This window comes from Pelodiscus sinensis, chromosome Z (genome assembly GCF_052426305.1).
Source record: "Pelodiscus sinensis isolate ZL-2025 chromosome Z, ASM5242630v1, whole genome shotgun sequence".
NCBI classification, from domain to species: Eukaryota; Metazoa; Chordata; order Testudines; family Trionychidae; genus Pelodiscus; species Pelodiscus sinensis.
The window spans coordinates 7,287,315-7,307,533 of record NC_143085.1 but is presented as its reverse complement, the minus strand read 5'-3'; the positions used below and the strand labels follow the sequence as shown (position 1 = coordinate 7,307,533).

The 20,219-nt window shown below is 47.2% G+C and overlaps 1 protein-coding gene across 1 annotated transcript in view; it reads left to right on the top strand.

Annotated features, from left to right (window-relative positions):
- The first annotated feature begins 4,981 nt into the window (after positions 1 to 4,981).
- The window catches only part of TMEM233 (transmembrane protein 233), a 38,884-nt gene continuing 23,646 nt past the window's right edge, over positions 4,982 to 20,219 (top strand). Inside the window, exon 1 of the mRNA XM_075898137.2 lies at positions 4,982 to 5,642. Within this exon, the coding sequence (XP_075754252.1) occupies positions 5,460 to 5,642 (183 nt within the window). The 5' untranslated portion in view covers positions 4,982 to 5,459. The remainder of the gene's footprint in view (positions 5,643 to 20,219) is intronic.

Here is a 20,219-nt window from a genome sequence, read left to right as displayed (position 1 = left end):
GATTAACCTCTGGAACAATTTACCAGGGTCATGGTGGAGTCTCTGTCATTGACCATTTTTAAATTGGTTGTTTTTACACTCTAGGACAGTGGTTCTTCACCTTTTTGGCATTACTACCCCATAAGCTTGATCAATAAACCAAAATTACCCTTCCTCCTTTTTTAAATGGCAATGGACAAAAAGAAAATTATAATTAATCATTTTAATGTATTTTGTTTTCTCATACATTATGTTGAACAAAATTGAACACCTATTGTATTTTAAATGCATTCCCCCCTGAAATATGCCAAATTACCCCTTGTTAACAACTGCTGCGCTAGGATTCATTTTGAGGAAGTTTTATGGTAGGGTTAGAAAAAAAAGAAAAGAAAGATAAAAAAAGTAAGGAAAAAAAGAAAAAAGGTAGAAAAGGTAGGAGCAGATTGTGTAGCCCACAGAGCTGGCCTGCTTGCTTGGTTATTATATCTTTTTTATGGGTTTGCTGTTTGTTTTATTATAATAGATTTATGGATTTGTACTAGAGTATTTTGGCAGTAATGCAAGGAACCTACAGGCCACATCCCGTAAAATGAGCTAGAGCAAGATAGCATATTTACATTTGTGACCTTTGGCACAGATTAGCCACTGACCAATTAACATCCATTAACACATACACCACAAAGAATGTGGAAGTAGCCACTGTCAAACCAGTTCTGGCCAGAAATAATAGACGTCAGAATGAGTTAATTATCATTAATCCATACAAACATGCCAACCTATAGTGTAAGTCCACCCTGATATTATAGGGATGAGAAATTTATGTTTGGATATAGAAGGTGGGCACAGAATGCTCAGGATCTCTAAGAGGAGCAAATCTCCTTGTTTAGTTGGATTTAGTCAGGTTCTTAATTATGTTTCTCCTAGTCTTCCTATAGCTTTCTAGCTCCCTCACTGCTCCTAAATTCTTCAGCTCCCACACTAGCATTAATGAACCTGGATCCTGGGATTCTGCAGCATTCCAGAGGTGAGGCTGGTCAGGTTATCAAGGAAGTGTGTGAATATGTTAATCTAGGAAGCTTGATAGTAAATAATCTCTCATGTACTAGGGGTATTGTTTCCTTTGTGATTCTGATTTATGACTTTTCCCATCTGATTACTACAGGCAGTCCCCGGGTTACGTCAGTCCGACTTAAGTCGGACCCCTAGTTACGAACCGGGGGGGGGGCGCTAGTGCAGGGTGCCTCCCCCACTGTCGCCACCTCCGGCAGCGCGGGGGGCACTTCCCCCCAGCAGACCAGGGAGACGTGGAGCTAGCGCCCCCCCCCCCCAGCAGACCAGGGAGACATGGAGGGGCTTTTCTCACCGCGGAGGATGCGGGAGGAGGGACTGCCGAGATGCGCCGCGGTCCCGCCGCTTGCTCTGCCTCGGGCTTCCTGTAGTCAGCCGCTGGTCAGTTTCAGCAGCGGCTGACTTGGGGACACCTGGGGCAGAGCAGCTGGGGTGCTGCCCGGTTGGTCCAGTAGCGCCGAGGAGCGGCGCTGCGGGACCAACCCAGCAGCACCCCACCTGCTCTGCCCCAGGTGTGTCCGATTCAGCCGCTGCTGGTCAGTTTCAACAGCGGCTGAATCTGGACGCCAGTTCCGACTTACATACAAATTCAACTTAAGAACAAACCTACAGTCCCTATCTTGTACGTAACCCGGGGACTGCCTGTATTCCATTAATCCAGAGGTGAGAGTAACTTAAATTTCTTACGGGTACTGTTGTATTGCACACCCCTTCCTGGGAAGAGGTTTGGGGGTGTTGCAATATCACAGTACCTCTAAAAAATTTAAGTGTGGGGTGAAGTGAGGGTGGCTCAGATCAGGGGGAGTGATAAAGAGCTTGAGGAAGGAAGGAATTCCCAAACGCATCTTCCTGGGTTCTCCCAGGGGCACACATGGCTCCACATCCCTCGTTCCCAAGCACTTCTCCCTGTCGCAATGGAGCGGCTCTGCATTCCCCCAGCTGCGGGAACAGGGGAGTCACAGAGTGGAGAGCCGCTTCCTTTTCTGTACCCTGGGTGTAGCAGAAGTTCAATGTTTTTAAAAACCTGAAACTGCTTTGAGATTGACTAATGAGAAGATACAAACCATTATTACCATCCAGGTTTTAAGAAGTTTCAGAAAGAATTCAGACCTGATGGATGGTGGCTAATTGGCTACCTTCCCCTTTCCTCATTCTGTGGTCCAAGAGTTGCAGTTTCTGACAGGTGAGACATGTTGAAACCCTGGATCCTGCAAATTGTTCTTCATGGACTCAGGGGGTTCTCTCTAAGGAAACATCATGCAGAATCAGAGCCTAACATAACCCAGTGGTGAGTGCTGTAGAAAGTCCAAAGAGGAATAGAATCAGGTTTCCCTTGATACATTTCGTGGAGGTTATAAGTCTGAGAGCTCTCTAGTGGTCCATAGAGTCTTCTAGGAAGAATCAGGTACATAAGACTGGATTATTTTTTAAAAAAAAATATGAAGATAAAATACCTGTCTCCTCCTCTTCTTTGACTCCTTCATTGGTTGGCAGGATATGGTGTAGCCAAGGATTGCACTGAACACAAGCAAGGACTCCTTGCTGTAATTTTAATGAATAAATGGAATGTTGTTGAGAAGAATTAAGCACTAACCCATGGGCTTTGTTTTTACACCTGACCTTGTCAGCCCAAGAACTTGTTGGTGCTCCATGTGGATACTGGGGCCTGAGAGAGAAAGGCTTGTCCAGTGACTCACTAACCGGGCAGGTAGGCATCCTGGGTTCAAGTCTCTGGTCTGTCACAGGTGTCCTGTGAGAGCTTTTGTGCCTCCATTCCCCATCTGTAAAATGGGAGTAATGCTTCCTTGCCTCCCCAGGCTAAGGACCAATTCCACAAGCCAAATACACAGAGAAGGACTGGAACTCCACTTCATTCTCAAGTTTAACTCTCATGCAAATGGTCTAAATCGCAATATCGGATGGCTCGCACATTATCAACCCACCAAACAATGAAGGTGCCAGTGGTTCTTGATGTCTGTGTAGAAAGAATCTGCTATTAGTACTCCTCCTTTCCCAGTGCAAACTACTAATGGTTCTTATCAGCCTCTTGTAACTATTTAGACTTTAAGGTGCTACTAGACTCTTTATTGTTTTTTAAGTTTTTTCTGCTGCAGACTTGTTTGGCTAGCCCTTTGAAACTTATCTACTCAATGTCCTCCTTCTTCTCCCCCTCCATTCTCCCCCTCCCCTTCCCTTATTTATTCCTGGCTCTGGACTTCCAACACTCTGGTCATCTGAAGAAGTGGGCTGTGCCCACAAAAGCTCATGATCCCATCTACATGTTTTGTTAGTCTATAAAGTGCTACTAGACTGACTCTTTGCTGTTTTTTACGTTTTTCCTGTTACAGACTAACTCAGCTACCCCTCTGAACCTTTTTTTTTTTCAGAAGGGGCTCTGATACTGTACACCCTTGATTACCCAAATAGCAGGCAGGATATAGATTCTCTTTGGATAATCAGGAGGGCAGGAGCTATTCATTCAGCAGTGGGGTGGTCTTCCCTGCAAATAAGGGGTTGTTCCTCCTCCTCCTTCTCCTCACACTCCTGGCTAGCTGAGGGGGGGGGGGGATCTCTGTTTCCCTCGCTCACTCCTGTGGCTGCACCAGCAGAGGGCTCCCTGTGCTGCCTTTCTCCTTCATGTCACGCTCCTGGCTGGAGGGCTCAGCTCCACTATCTGAGTTCCTGCCTTGTGCCCCAGCAAGAAGCCCAGAGGAGATGAGGAAGGGATTCAAATAATGAGGTGGTTTGGATATGAGGGGTTTGGGTCAAGAGAACAACTTTAAGGGGGAAGCTCAGGACTCTTCCCACCCTCAAGCATTGTGGACCCTGTACTGGCACTCCATCCCCCTCCCCCACCATAGGACTGGCACACATAAACTCTATTAGCCTGGTTCCCCCCAGGCTCTGTGGTGAGAGGGGAATGTGGGGAGTGTCTTTCTGCTTCTCAGTCGGGGGCCACATCAGTGAGGATTTTTGTTTGTTTGTTTGTTTTTGTTTTTGTTTTTTGCTTCTCACTTGAGTGCGGCCTGCAAATGAGTTTTCTGTGGGTCGGCAGCCCCCAACCCAAAAAAGGCTCCTTGGCCCTGCCTAAGATAAACGCCCCATTGCAGCGTTGGAGCCTGGCTTCTGAAAATGAAGCTGTGGATGAATCTTTCCCTGTCTCTTCTCCTCGACCTGAAAACCATTATGGGAGCGTGGGAGTATTCTTCATGAAAAATAAATGATCTCTCTGAAAGTGTGAACACATTCCACCCCAAAAGCAAAATGTGATGGATCCCAGGTGTCCATGTGGCAATCAGCAGGAATACCCAGTGTGCTGAGATCAAGCAGAACATTCAGGGATTGGTCCATTCAAGTTGGTTCATCTTAACCATTTAATCCAATCTAAACCAGACAGATTCAAAATGGATAAATGGCAATACCTTTTTCAGACAAGACATGAGCATGTGGAACTCAAGGCCACCAGAAACCATGAAGAGTCACACCAATTGGACATTTACATGGATAATGATATTCAAAAGGATTACACGTAATGGGGATAATGCTATGGGAGGGAAGTTAAACCTCGAGGGTTTCAGCCTGCAGAGCTCAGTGTATGCCTTTGAGTGTGAGTGGAGGGGGGATAGATTTCCCCACATCTCGGGCTCTTGCGCCTTTCTCCGAAGCAGCTGGGGCTATCCAGTGCTAGAGCCAGGCGCTGGGTCTGACCCAGCCTGGCAATTCCCATGTCGCTGACAAAGTGCCAGCGCTTTCCGGCGTGTAGCCCTGTGCGCTCGTGGGACTAGACACCCAGTGCCAAGGGGTTGCTGGGCAGTAAGGGGTGCCTAGACGGTGCCCGGCTGCTCCACCCATGTGCCCACCTCCGCTCGCTGGCAGGCTGGAGACGGGTTATATTTCTGTCTCCCTGGCAGCTGGCACCGGGCACCGAAAGCTCCCAGCCGCCAGAGCCGCCGCAGGCAGCGGGGCGCGGTGACTTCGCCTCTCCAGCGCTCACTCTGCTGGCACGGGGGACCCGGGCTGCCCCCAACGCGCCCCGGGCTCAGCGCGCGGCTCTCTTGCCCCAGCCCTGCGCTGGGGGGGGGGTCCCTCACCTGGACTCCCCTCGGGGCGGACTCAGGACAGCGGCACCCGCTGGGGCAGCCCTGCCCAAGCGCCCTGCGAGGGAGGCGCGCAGGCTGGGTCTGGGGCGAAGGAGGCGCCGGCGGCGCAGCGCGGTGGCTTCTCCGACGGGCTTTTTTGGCTCCGGTCCCTGCGGCAGGGGGCGGAGGAGGAGAGATGAGGGGTGAGGTCACGGCTCCCCTGAGCCCTGCGCTGGGATTTCTGCCCCTCCAGCCCGGCTCGCCGCGCAGAGAGCGGAGCCTTTCGCCGACTTGCGCCCCCCCTGCGCCCCCAGCCTCCGGTGCCTGCTGCCCATGTCGGACCTCGCCGCCAACTCAGACAGCAAGCGGGCGCTGGACAGCGGCCCCGAGACCCGGCTGCAGGATGAGCTGCCGCGGGACGAACCCATGCCCAAGAACTACCTGGCCCTCACCATCTTCTCCTGCTTCTGCCCCGCGTACCCCATCAACATCGTGGCCTTCGTCTTCTCCATCATGGTGAGTGGCCGGCAGAGCCCCCCCGGCAGAGGCAGCAGCCTCCTCCTGCTTCCCCCCCTTTTCCCCCCCCAAGCCAGCCCCATCCCGCAGCCGCTCGCTGCCTGCTCGGCTCCTGACTGAGCCTCGGTTTGCAGCCTGGACGCTCGGGTCTTCCCCGAGCTCTAACTTGACCCCTTGCTCGGGGCGCCGGATGGAACGTGGAAGACAGCTGGGCTGTTCCCCCAGACTTCCCTTCGCCTATGCGCCTTTCCCCACTGGGGCCCCTATTTCAGTGTCCATTGCAACCCTTCCCTCCATGAAACAGCGTTCCCCGCTCTCCTGCGGTACAGCAAGGAGCCTGGGCTTCCCATCTCACCCCCCACCTCCGCAAACTTAGGCGAACTCTGCAGCTGGCTCCCTAGCTGTCAAGGGCATGCTCCAACTCAGGAGAGCTCAGATTTGGCTCTGAAGGTTGCTGATCGGACCCATCTCAGGTACAGAGGGAATTCCAAACACCGCAACATGCCGCCCCCCTCCCCTTCCTCCTCTCAATTCACCTGGACGCCTACCCAAGGGTTTTGGTGGTTTTGTTTCCTTTTTAATTTATTTTGCTCTCCCCTGTCCCGAAACCTGGGAAAAGGCAATAATGTTCTGGATCAAGTCAGCCTTTGCCTTTAAAACTTCCTCTCAAACATTACTTCTTTAAAACCGCTGCAAAGTAGGTGAGCACAGACATGCATGCCCCTCTGTGTGGCCTGACAGCTGCCTCCTTGCAGTACCGTATGGCCTGTATGTTCCTGAGCTGTGGGACCAAAGAAGGAGCCAGTCTTTCCTTTCCATTAAAGTATTATACTCTGCTTGGGGCAATCGCATAAAGAACTTTGAATGTCAGGACAGAGACCTAGAACTGGACTCTAAAGTCAGTGGGGAGCCAAGGAGATGGAGAGCAAAGCAATGGGTTAATAAGCAGAAGGGCTATTGTGTTGGGTGGGATATGTGCTTTTATTCCTAGATTAATGCATGGAATCCATTGTAATCACAGTGTACACACTTGGAGGTCAAAAATGAATGAATCTCCACAGCCTGATCTCCATAGCCCAATTGCATCCATTGGGATGAGGTACATCTTTGGGCCAGTCACAGGTGAAAGTGCGTGATTTTTTGACACCATGCCTTTTTGGGCAGCCAGCAGTAATGAGATGCCAGAAGGAGTCCAGAGCTACAGCCTAATTTGACATTTTGAGGGCAGATGCTCTTGATAAGTGGGGGTTACGCACTAGCAAGTCAGATTCTTCTAAACTGCCCCCCTTGTCCTACCAGCATCCTTGTGATCCTAATTTTACTCAGGACAGGTCAGATTTTATCCAGCTGCTTTGTGTCCAGTCAGACACTGATATCAGCAAGGCTGGGAGGAAGCTGGTTCCTAGTGCTGATTGCAGTTGATATAAAGGAGACGGAGATATCTTCACTCTTAAGGAAGCTGTAATATTAAATGTCCAATTCTGAATTCTGAAGCATTTTTCTTCCTTCATTGTTGTTGGCACTCTACTAAGAATACAGGTCCTGATTCAATAAGGTACCGGAGAATGTTTACTTTTGAGATGTCCCATTGGCATCCATGGCACTGTTTGCTGGCTTAATGTTAGGCATGTGTTTAAGCACCTTACGGAGCCAAAACCATTAAGGAAATAATAGTCCCAGTGGCATCAGTGTCCCAACATCATGCTATCCTGCCAAATAAGCATTTAGCAGACATAAAACATGGAGGCAAAGGCGATTCAAATAAACTCTTCCATGTTCTGTTACCTTGGTCACAAAGTTTTATTCCGATTGACTTTGTCTGTTAAACCAACTAATTCAGTATTGCAGCCATGTATGCTTTGTGTGTGACACTGACCTTTCAAAGCAGCTTTCTGATTGGCAAAGGAACAGCTGTGTTTTTTCTTCAGACAGTCACATTTTATAGATGTGTGATTTTTGCCATAAATATGGATTTTTCTGGTTGCCTGAAACTAATTTTATTTGCTACAATAATATACAAAACAGTAATGAGTTTGAATTCTCTGACTATAACTCATGGAAATGAATGCATGGACGACACTCAAACACAAAGGGCTGATTTTGCAAAACCCCTGTTCTTGCAACCCTTGCAGAAACTTACTACAAAGAGTAGTCTTTTAGCAGTGCAAGAAGCCCCTTTACTTGGGTCTACATGGGTAAAAATTACTTGACTGGTTAATATCTCTAAAAAGATATGTGATCAGTAATCTTCATATGTTTAATGAAACTGAGAGGACATAAAATATTTTTTGCCAATGAAGCTGCAAAGCTCAGTAAAAATGTAAACCTTTTCTTATACAGGTACTCACAAGATTACATATGTACAAGGTGTATCAAATCACACTAATTTAATAAAAATCACATTTTGATTCTTAAATTTGATAATTAAAGTAGATTTTCCAAGGTGGTCTTGAGTACCAAGTCTTTCAGAGATGAAAGGCATTTGCTGTAGTCATATTTCACCAGTTAGATATTTTCTGTTTTTGACAAGCTATGCCACCTCTCCATAATCTCCTTCTTGATTAAGAAGGCCTATGTGACATCCCTTATTTCTGTGGATGTTCTGGGTATTCTATAAATATAAAATAACAATAATTCACTGTGCTGGTTCATGAATATGTTTGATATAAGCTGACATTGTGCATTCGCTAAAGTCAATGTGTACCTGCAAAGAGATGAATGTGGCTCATTGACTCCCACGGTGATCAGGGCTGGCCCTACCATGAGACAAACTGAGGCAGCTGCCTCAGGCGCCAGACTGGGGGGAGCGCCACTAGGACCCAGAGTGTAGAAAATTGTGTCTGCTGCTGTTAGTTCTCCTTGGGTAACTGCTGTTAGTTCTCCTTTATTTGGGTAGGCAGCAGGGCAGTCCCATGAGAGGAGTAGAACAGGAAGAAGGCAGAATTAAGACCTTTCAAAGTTTTGGCCCAAGTGAGGGGATATGGGGGCGTCATTTGAGCTCCCCACCTCAGGTGCCAAAATGTTGTGGGACAGCCCTGATGGAGATCTTGGCAGCATGCTTCACCCTTTATGGAGATACTCTCACCCACGTCCAGTTTAAGATCAAGCAGGCTTTTGTAGGCAGGCTCAAATATATTTCTCCATGGGATATGTAAAGACAAGTTGTGGGAAGGACACTTCCTGAAGCGGGGGTGGGGAAAAGCCCTTTGATATTGCCTGAAAAACTGTTGTCATCACATTATCACCAGCCAGAACCTCTCCTTTTCCACAAAGATATCCTGCCCTGTCCATGCTTTTTTTGACAGAGCTCCGCAGAACTTTAATTCCCAGTACCACCCTACACAACCAGCTGCCACATTCTGCATCGGACCCTGTGATGCTTGCACTGTCACCTCTCCTGGAATTGAGTGCCTGTATCTCACAAACCTTTCTCAGCATCCCCAAGGATTTGCATTCATCTCTATGTGGTGTGTTGTTGTTTTCATAGAAAAAGCCCAACTATGCACACAGCAGGGCTAACCAAATAGTGTGCTACCTCAGAAAAGACGTCAGAGCAGCTATCGTAGGAGATATATAAAATGTACACTCACTTTCAGAACCTATAATGGGCCTGATCCTGATCCCATCAAAACCAGTGTCCCTTCCTTCTGGGGCACCAGGCATTGGACACTGTTGGCAGATAGGAGACTGGGCTGGATGGACCTTTGGTCTGACCCAGTATAGACATTCTGATATTAATAGCAAAACTCCTACTAACTTCCAAGGGAGCAGGACTGGGTCCAGTTAGCCCAGTATCTATTTGTCTTGTCCCTCTGATGTGCTTCTGTGATACTGATGACCAGAATACCGTCTACATCAAAAGTATCATCTAACCTGAGTCTGAGGAGGAGCCACCGTTTTCCAACGTACATCGCCAAAGAGCAACGGTAATTTGTCAGCAGTCCCCATCAGGTGCCTCCTCTCCCGTCTCCAGCATCTTTTGCCCACCAGCAGCCCCACCGATCAGCACCTCCTCTTCCTTCCCCACGCCTCCTGCCCAGTGTGGTCAGCTGTGTTGTGGCCCTGAGGAGGCTCTGTGGGGGAGGGCAGGAGCTACAGGTTGGCCACTCATTGTTGGGGAGGGATAGCTCAGTGGTTTGAGCATTGGCCTAATAAACCCAAGGTGGTGAGTTCCTACCTTAAGGGGACTATTTAGGGAGCTGAGGCAAATCTGTCAGGGATGGTACTTAGACCTGCCAAAAAGGTAGGGGACTGGATTCAATGATTTCTCAAGGTCCCTTCTAGTTCTATGAGATAGATATAGCCATATATTATTATAACCCATCACCAGAACTAAATGACAAATGTATTCTCTTTCTTCTGCTCTCTCACATGTTATCCTCTGTACGTTGCATGTACTACAATAGATTCCTGTTCCTCTTTTCCCCATCCTTCCGCTGACCTATCCCCACCTCCTTTCTCACCACTGGGGGCTCCAATCTGATCCATTTTACATCCTATATCCTTGAGTATTTCTGAATGGTCCTGTGCACCCCTTCTAGGATTTTTTCTCTCCTCCTCATTCCTTGTCTCCTTGCTAGAACTCATTGCTACGTGGGGGTCAGTGAATCCCAGAAAATGCGGCGATGGCTCTACAAGGCTGGCATCACTGTCTTTAGGATAAGCTGTAAAACTAAGATCCCGCTCACGCGAGGTCATAAAAGGTTGCTTGGCATTTTGTTTGCACGAGGAGAAGAGAATACTTGATTCCTTGAGCTTGGGTCAGACTCCTTTAGGGATTTATGCTGACGATCACCTGATCCAAAGGGGCCATTTTGTGCCTGGCTCTGCTCCCACTGCAGTCACTGAGGAATCGCCAAATGACTTCCACAGGCCTAAAGTTGGGCCCTTTATGGTGCCCCTCGTTGGCCATTGCTGGTGACTCCTCTTCCGTGCTTTTGTTTTAGTGGCCAGAGGGGCCACGTGGCAACCTCTGTGTCATTTGACATTTGCAGGGGCATCTCAAGAGCTATTTCTCATCTCCTCGTAGCTTCTAAGGGCAGACTGCAGGCCGCAGAACCTCACGGCTCCCCTCCCACCTCTCCAACACACACTCTTGTAATAGACGCATCACCTCTGGATGAATTACTGAAGACCTCAAGTCATGATTTAAGGATTTCAAGTTGTAGTGGCGCTCTGCTGGGGGCTGATGTTACTGATTGGACATGATGCATCCTTCTAACAGGGTCGGAAGCTGACCCTCATTCAGGAGCGGTCCTAGACTAGCTGCCAGCAATTGGTGCCCTAGGTGAACCATGCAATCGGCGCCCCCACCTCCAAACCCCTCAATGATATTGTGCCACCATTTGGCGCCCCATTTAACTTGGTGCCCTAGGTGACCGCCTAGTTCGCCTATATGGACGGGCCACTCCTGCCTTCATTCTCCAGCACATCAGGCTCATAATGGCAACTGTTTGGACTCCAGGTCCAGCATTGCTGCAGCTGACTGGGTCTTGTCTGCTTGTATGTTGCTTTTCTTGAGCAGAGGGATTGTGGGAGGTCTACAAAGGAAGTGGGAGTGTGAAAGCAAAAGGATGGAACTTGCTGACTGAAGCTGTTCTTTCCCCACCTCAGTGTTTTTAAAGCGCTGTTAGAGGCATTTGTTCTGATCTGTGGTGTGAGGCGGGTTCACTAGCATTTCCTTGCATGTGAAGTTATCCCCTTTAGAAGGTATGACGTAGTGGGGGGTACCTTGCTGGTTGCTATGCTGGGCAGTGGGTTGTGAGTGACCTCCACTGGCTGCTGGCTGCAGCACGGCCCAGCAGGGCAGGGGATGAGTCATTATGCAAGGGGGCTAAGAACCTGTCTGACCAGTTATCTCCCAGGGAGTGGAACAATGGGAAGAAGGGGAGTGGAGCCCTGGGTGGGGGCAGGGCTGGATGTGAGTTAGTTAGTTTCTGTCTGGGAGCATGGAGGAGACAGCCTAGGGAAAGGGGCTGGAATTTAGGGGTCCAGTCTCCCCCATCTCAAGGGGGGCTGAGGCATCCTAGGCCTGCCCTGGAACCAGATTACATCTGTGCTGTGCTGTATCCTAGAGAAGCAATCAACTCCCTCTATTCTACTGGCTGGTGGCATCTGTCCATGCCATTACGGGGGTGCAGGAGACGGGAAAACCCCAACGCGTCATCACAGAAGGCTTTTTTGGGGAACATCAAAATGACATTTTGTTTAAAAAGTAGCCAATTATGCACTACAGCACCTAGGGTCTGGTGTAAGTGGAGAGGGAGGGGTTGTTACTTTAATTTAAATATCTAACTATGCTTGGCAGCTGTATTGAAGCACTACTGCTGTTAGCGATACCCACCAGAGATGTTTTTCTAAAACCATGTAAGCAGTCTATCCCTGGGAACACCAAAGTGAAAGGATGCGGGAAAAATGTACCTGTTCCCTGTAGCAGAGAGCAGCTTACTCATGTCTGTGTACCCTGCCCAGGTTGCTAATATATGACAGGATTATGGAAAGGAGATGAAGCCAGATCTCCTCTCATTCCCTAACCATGTCTGCTCCCTCCCTACCCATGTGTTGATGGTTGGTAGCATTGGGCAAGTGTGTTTTGCTAGCTTCTTCTCAGCAAGGAGTCACAATCTGAGCAGAACAACACAGGGAAGCCTCACTTTCTTGCAAAGTCAAAGGAGGGCTCTGACGATGTGGCTTATAGAGAGCACAGACTGTCAGTTGTACCCACGAAAGCTCATGACACTATCCACATGTTTTGTTCGTCTTTAAGGTGCTGCCAGACTATTTGTTGTTTCTTAAGTTTTTCCAGTTACAGACTAACTCGGCTACCCCTCTGATGTCTTCAAGTCAGCCAGCTGAAGCTGTGAAGATTCTTAAGGATAGCAGGGAGGTTTTTAAGGTATTTGCCATTGATAAAACACCAAGGATTCTCTAGTTCATTTTACTTTGCCAGGATCAGTCAGGTTTCAGCCTAAGGAACTGGGAACATGCACTATACAATGGAAATTATTATGAGAAAAAACGACTTTTAATGAATTAAAACTATAGGGCCCAGTCCAGCTACTTTCTACACCCGTGAGTGCAGGCTGGCTGGTTGCAGAACAGAAGAACCCCTGTTGTATACATAAATGAATAGAGCTGCTAACACCAGTGGGGCTGCTGGCTTGCAGGACCACGCCTCTAATTCACTTGTAACTTCAAAGAAAGGAGGAATTTGAAAGATTTCTTATGAAGTTAGATTGAAAGTGGCTGTGATTTGCTATTGAAGCTAGATAAAGACAAAAAGGTTAAACACAATAGACATATTACCCTAGTCATAATGGTTAGCCCAAGAAATAAGATTGGAGTTGGGTTGGTTTAGTTCTTTAACAGGTGAAAATGAGAACTAAGGGTCTGATTCATAGCCCTTTGAAGTCAGTGAAAAGACTCATATTGATTTCTGTGGGCTTTAGATTTATCCTTCCCATCTGTCCATTATATCCTGGAAGGATATCCATTTAATGCTGTTTAATGTAAGTCTCCTGACAAAAGAAGCTCTCTGCTGGTGGGTTTTCTTAAATCTGGAGCTTCTCTTACTGCTAATTGCCTCCTCCTCACCCATGGATTTTTATTAAAATAAAATTATTCAAGTAGCATTACTTACTTAAGTATGCAGTGGGAATTATTTATCTATCCAGTGCCCATTCAGATTACTTTGAACCTCTTCTTCGTGCTTGCAAAATACATTAGGACAGCTCCGTAGAATTGCAACATGTAGCACCCTGCATTGCCAAAAACTTCACTCCAGCCTGCTAGAAGTAACAAACAACTTTAAGAGCAGGATGAAGTTTATATTTCATTTTATTCTTTACCTAATGACTGGAAGATAGCTAATGTGATGCCAATATTTAGAAAGGGCTCTAGAGGTGATCCTGGCAATTACAGACTGGTAAGTCTAACTTCAGTACCGGGCAATAGACATAGTTGAAACTATTGTAGTTGAAACTATAGTAAAGAATAAAATTGTCAGACACATAGATTAACCTAATTTTGGGGGGAAAAGTCAACATGGATTCTGTAAAGGGAAATCATGTCTTACTAATCCAGGTAGAGCTTTTTGAGGGGGTCAACAAACATGTGGACAAGGGGGATACAGTGGATAGAGCATACTTAGATTTCCAGAAAGCCTTTGACAAGGTATCTCACCAAAGGCTCTTAAGTAAAGTTAGTTGTCATGAGACAAGAGGGAAGGTCCTTTCATGGGCTGATAATTGGTTAAAAGACAGGAAACAAAGGGAAAGAATAAATGGAAAGTTTTCAGAGTGGAGAGAAGTAACTAGTGAGGTCCCCCAAGGGTCCATACTGGGACCAACTCTATTTAACCAATTTATAAATGATCTGGAGAAAGGGGTAAACAGTGAGGTGGCAACATTTGCAGATGATACTAAACTGCTCAAGATAGTTAAGAAGAAAGCAGACTGTGAAAAGCATCAAAAGAATCTCACAAAATAAGGTGATGGGGCAACAAAACGGCAAATTAATTTTAATGCTGATCAATGCAAAGTAATACACATTGGAAAAAACTATTCCAACTGCAAATACAAAATGACGGGACTAAATTTAGCTATAACCACACAGGAGAGAGATCTTGGAGTCATTGTGAATAGTTCTCTGAAAACATCCACTCAGTGTGCAGCAGCAGTCACAAAAGCAAACAGAATGTTAAGAATCATTAAACAAGGGATAGAGAATAAGACAGAGAATATCTTATTGCCTTTATATAAAACCATGGTATGTCCACATCTTGAATACTGCAAACAGATGTGGAAACCTCTTCATACCAATGTTGTTTGCTTATATTCATCCTTTGTTACTTGACCTAGTTTCCACTTTTTATACTACTCCTTTTTGATTTTTAGATCATGTAAGGTCTCCTGGTTGATCCAAGGTAGTCTCCTGCAATACTTTTATCTTTGCTATGCAGCAGAATAGTTTGCGTTTTGGCCCTTAATAATGTCCCTTTAAAAAACTGCTATCTCTCTTCAGTTGTTTTTCTTCTTAGTCTTGCTTCCCATGGGACCTTACTTACCAGTTCTGAGCTTACTAAAATCTGCCTTCCTGAAATCCATTGTCTATTTTGCTGTTCTCCCTTCTACCATTCCTTAGAATCATGAACTCTATGATTTCATGATCACTTCCACCCAAGCTGCCTTCCACTTTCAAATTTTCAACCAGTCCCTCCTTATTTGTTAAAATCAAATCAGGAACAGCTTCCCCACTAGTAGTTTTTTCAACCTTCTAAAATAAAAACATTGTCTCCAATGCAATCCAAGAACGTATTAGATAGTCTGTGCCCTGCTCGTAGAATAGTGATAGAAACTTAGCCGTGTTAGTCTGGTGTTCACTTTTTTTTTAATTGTATCCTTTGGTATATATGGTTGTGCCAATTTTCTTCCACTATTTGATCTGAGGAAGTGGGTCTGGCCCACGAAAGCTCATCATCTAATAAACCATCTTGTTAGTCTTTAAAGTGCTACATAGTCCTGGTTTTTGTGCCCTGCTGTGTTAGTTTTCCAACAGATGTCTGGATAGCTGAAGTCCCCCATCACCACCAAATCCTGCGCTTTGGAAGATTTTGATAATTGTTTTAAAAAAGTCTCGCCCACCTTTTCTGCCTAGGTAGGTCATCTAGGTAGGTGGAAATGGATGACAAGAGAGGGATTACTTAATGATTACCTGTTCAGTTTACTCCCTCTTGGGCATCTGGCATTGGCTACTATGGCTGTGTCCAGACTCAGGGGTTTTTTCGGGAAAAGTAGCCTTTTTCCGAAAAAACTTCCCCTGCGTCCAGACTCAAGCTGCGTTCTTTCGAAATTAAATCGAAAGAACGCGGCTTTTCTTTCGATGGCGGTAATCCTCATTTCACGAGGAAGAACGCCTTCTTTCGAAAGTTCCTCTTTCGAAAGAAGGCGTTCTTCAATATAAATAGGGCTTCTTCGAAAGAGAGCATCCAGACTCACTGGATGCTTTCTTTCGAAAAAGCAAGCCGCTTTTTCGAAAGTTCAACGTGCAGTCTAGACGCTCTCTTTCGAAAGAGGCTCTTTCAAAAGTATCTTTCGAAAGAGCCTCTTTCGAAAGAGGCTTGCAGTCTAGACATAGCCTATCAGAAAAGACCTTCGGTCTGTCCTAATATGGCCGTTCTTAAGTTCTTTTATTTTCCCTTCAAAATCAGAGCCTTTCTTGGAAGCAGCCAACAGAATTCAAGTTGAAAATTTTAATAATAATAACCATTGTCTTTTAATTATGGTTTTCAATTCAGTAACATCTGAAGACATTAAGACATCTAAGACATTTACCCTTGTAAAGTAAGTAAGTGAACATCATTAGACTCATGTTGCAGATGGATACAAGATATAAAGGCTATGTCTACACTAACAGCTTCTTGCTCAAGAACAGCTGTTCTTGCGCAAAAACTTGCCGGGTGTCTACACTGCATGTGTGTTCTTGCACACATAAATTTACATTCAGCATTGGAAAACAGGGCTTCTTCCAGAAGAATTATTCCTCTCCCCACGAGGAATAAGCCCTCTTGCACAAGAGCTCTTGCACAAGAGGGCAGTGTAGACAGGCAACATGAATTTCTTGCACAAGAAACCCCTATGGCTAGAATGGCCATCAGAGCTTTCTTGCGCAAGAGAGCATCCACACTGCCATAGATGCTCTTGTGCAAAAGCACATCTCTTGCGCAAAAGCACATGGCAGTGTAGACGTGCTCTTGTGGAAGACTTTTTGCGCAAGAACTCTTCCGCAAAGCAGCTCTTGCACAAGAAGCTGCCAGTGTAGACGTAGCCAAAGTGATTTACCTAAGGGCAGTCTCAAAGTCATTGATAGAGACCAAAATAGAATCCAACACCCCTGGGTTCCAGTCCTTTGCTCCAAACCCAGAGGTTTCTTTTCCATGTAAACTGCTTTTAATTTAGCCTCAAGAATGTAATTTCAGTGAACCTGAGTGAGTTTTTTTTATAACACAAAGGAGTGACAAAGTTAGTTCCTTGTTTCATTCTGCCACCCCCTAGCCCTAACCCTAACCCTCGCCCGCCATCCTTGTAAATAGCATAGCAAGTCAAACTCTGTGTCCTCTGCTCATGCAGATAGTTCTGGTGACATCATCAGAATAACTGTTTTGAATAGGTAAGCTAGAGTTGAACCAACATGACATAACAGAGAGACTCGCAGCAGAATGCCAAACAGGAGACCCCTCTGCTAGTTTAACAACAGCCAGACTTGCCCCAATTCCCCATTTGGCCACAATAGCTGAGTCTCAGGATACATCACTGCTTTTCTGCCAGATTGATCCATTTTGTGTTCGTGGAAGGCAAGTTATCAGCGTGCCATAGCTCATCTCTCACCAGCTGTTTCCAAAGTGATTTCCATACATTCAGTTTGACTCTTGCTCTTGTGTAATGCAGAGTGGGTGTCCAGCTATTGCTAGAACAGATGAGAACTTTTAAAGCGGTTGGAAAAATTAATCCACTCTTGGGCTATGTCAACACTTGCAGCTTCTTGCGCAATATAGCCGTTCTTGCGCAAGAATCTGCAGAGCGTCCACACTACCTGCCCGCTCTTGCGCAAGGAAATTGACAGTATGGCGTGGTAAGAGAGGGCTTCTTGCGCAAGCACTATGCTCTTTTTTATCAGGTGTACGCCCCCTTGCGCATGAGCTCTTGTGCAAGAGGGCAGTGTGGATGCTCGGCAGGGATTTCTTGTGCAAGAAAGCCCTATGGCTAAAATGGCCATCAGAGCTTTCTTGTGCAAGAGAGCGTCCACACTGCCATGGGTGCTCTTGCACAAAAGCACTGCTCGCACATGGCAGTGTGGATGTGTTCTTGCACAAGAATCCTTGCACAAGATGTTCTTGTGCAAGAAGCCGTCAGTATAGACATAGCCTTGCTGAGTACACTGTGAACTTTTTCTACATGGGCTTTTGAGGCTGCCATCAAGGGCCCCATTCACAGGGAAGGTGTGAACTCATAGGGCTAAACTGTGGCTTAAACCACATAGCCTGAATTGGAAAGTACTGCAGACACCATGTGTCTAGTGGGAATTTCCAGATATGTCATGCCTGAGGGAGAAACAAATGGTTAGTGCCTAGATTATGAGGAGGAACAGAGTGAGGACTGGGTGTGACTTTTCCCATTGTGCTGCTGAGCCAGTACTGCTGGGTAGTCTAAAGGGCAGGACATAGTTCTACCATTGCCTTTATGGGCTTGGTTCTGCCACCCATGGAAATCACAACTATTCAGTGAGTAATGAATGTTCTATATGATGTGAGTTATGGTGACAGGATTAGGCGCCAAGGGTATGTCTAGACTACATGCCTCTGTCGCCAGAGGCATGTAGAATAGGCTACCCGGCATAGGGAAATGAAGCAGCAATTTAAATAATTGCCGCTTCATTTAAATTTAAATGGCTGCCGCACTGTGCCAATCAGTTGTTTGTCGGCTCAGCGCGCTAGTCTGGACACTCCGCGGTCGACATCAAAGGCATTTGCCAACCTCCCCAGTATGCCTTGTGGGATGAGGTTTATCGGGGAGGTCGACAAATGCCTTTGATGTTGACCACAGAGCATCCAGACTAGCGCGCTGAGCCGACAAACAGCTGATTGGCACAGCGCGGCAGCCATTTAAATTTAAATGAAGCTGCGATTATTTAAATTGCTGCTTCATTTCCCTATGCCGGGTAGCCTAATCTACATGCCTCTGTCACCAGAGGCATGTAGTGTAGATGTACCCCTAGGGAGCACAAGGGCATGAATGGTGTCTATCTCTTGCACCTAGATACAAGGAGGGAGGCTTCTTGAGAAGAGCTATTTGGAAATGCTACTACAGTATTGCACATTTTTCTGCTGGAAAACATTGATTCATTGAAAGTGAAAAGTTTTTGGGGAACATGGTGATTTAGATGAAGTTTCAGTTTTAAGAACCCAACACAGCATTCCACTAATACTTTCAGAGTCTGGTTTGATGTTTCTGGAATAGAATGCTTTGACATACAGGCAGTCCCCGACTTACGCGGATCCAACTTATGTCGGATCCGCAGTTACGAACGGGGCTTTTCTCGCCCCGGAGGACACGGACTGCGGAACCTTGCGGTCCCGCCGCCCGTGTACTCCGGGGCGAGAGAAGCTGCTCCGCGTCTCCCTGGTCTGCAGACCAGGAAGACGCGGAGCAAAGCCCCAACCCCTCCGCGGCTTTGCAAAGCCTCGGGGGAAGCCGGCAGCGGGACAGCCCAGGCGTGCCTGGGCTGCCCCGCAGCCCCAACCCCTCCGCGGCTTTGCAAAGCCTCGGCAGAAGCCGGCAGTGGGACAGCCCAGAAGCGCCTGGGCTGCCCCGCTGCCCGAGCCCCTCCGCGGCTTTGCTCCTCGTCTTCCTGGAGACCCCCCAGCAGACCAGGGAGACACGGAGCAAAGCTGGGGAGGATGTGGGCGGGGCCGCAGCGCATCTCCGCGGTCCTGCTGCCCAGATTTCCCTGGTCTGCTGGGGGGCACAGCTAGTGCGCCCCCCAGCAGACCAGGTTTTTCTCGCCTGGGGTAGAGCATCTGGGGCTGCTGGGTTGGTCCTGCAGCGCCGCTCCTCGGCGCTACTGGACCAACCGGGCAGCACCCCAGCTGCTCTTCCCCAGGTGTCCCCAAATCAGCCACTGCTTAACCTGACCAGCGGCTGACTACAGGAAGCCCGAGGCAGAGTTGCTCTGCCCCAGGCTTCCTGGAATCAGCCGCTGATCAGTTTCAGCAGCGGCTGACTTGGGGACGCCTGGGACAGAGCAGCTGGGGTGCTGCCCGGTTGGTCCCCGCAGCGCCGCCCCTGCGGGGACCTACCCGGCAGCGTCCCAGCTGCTCTGTCCTAGGCGTCCAGATTCAGCTGCTGTTGAAACTGATCAGCGGCTGATTCCAGGCAGCCCAGGGCAGAGCAACTCTGCCTCGGGCTTCCTGTAGTCAGCCGCTGGTCAGTTTCAGCAGCGGCTGAATCTGGAAGCCAGTTCCGACTTACATACAAATTCAACTTAAGAACAAACCTACAGTCCCTATCATGTACGTAACCCGGGGACTGCCTGTATATATTTTAAACAGTCCAATCGGAATTAAATGTTTTGATCGATCCAACAGGAGAAAAATTTTATAATTTTGTTTGCAGACAGTTTTGATTTTTTTTTCTCATTCTGTTCTGGAATGAGAGAGAGAAAATGAGCAGAATTCCACAGAAAATGGAAAATCTGGTGCCCACCCAGCTGTTTTTCTTACACTCTCGCTAGTCCTGATGCTCCTTCACAATCACACTCTAGTCCATAAAGTCAGATTCCTCATTCCCTTTCCCAGTTGAGTTCCTCTGAGTTCAAAGACATTACATCACCAATAAATTTGGCCCCTAATGCTTAGTCCGTTCACTGATAAACAGAACATATACGGTGTCTGGCAGATGATAGCCCTAATTATGTTGCTCTGTTTCTGATACTGACTGCTGACTGCTACTAAATCGATCCAAGATTAAACAGCAAGTCCTTGGGGAGCAAAGACTCTGCAGTAACATTTGGTATCTTCCCAGG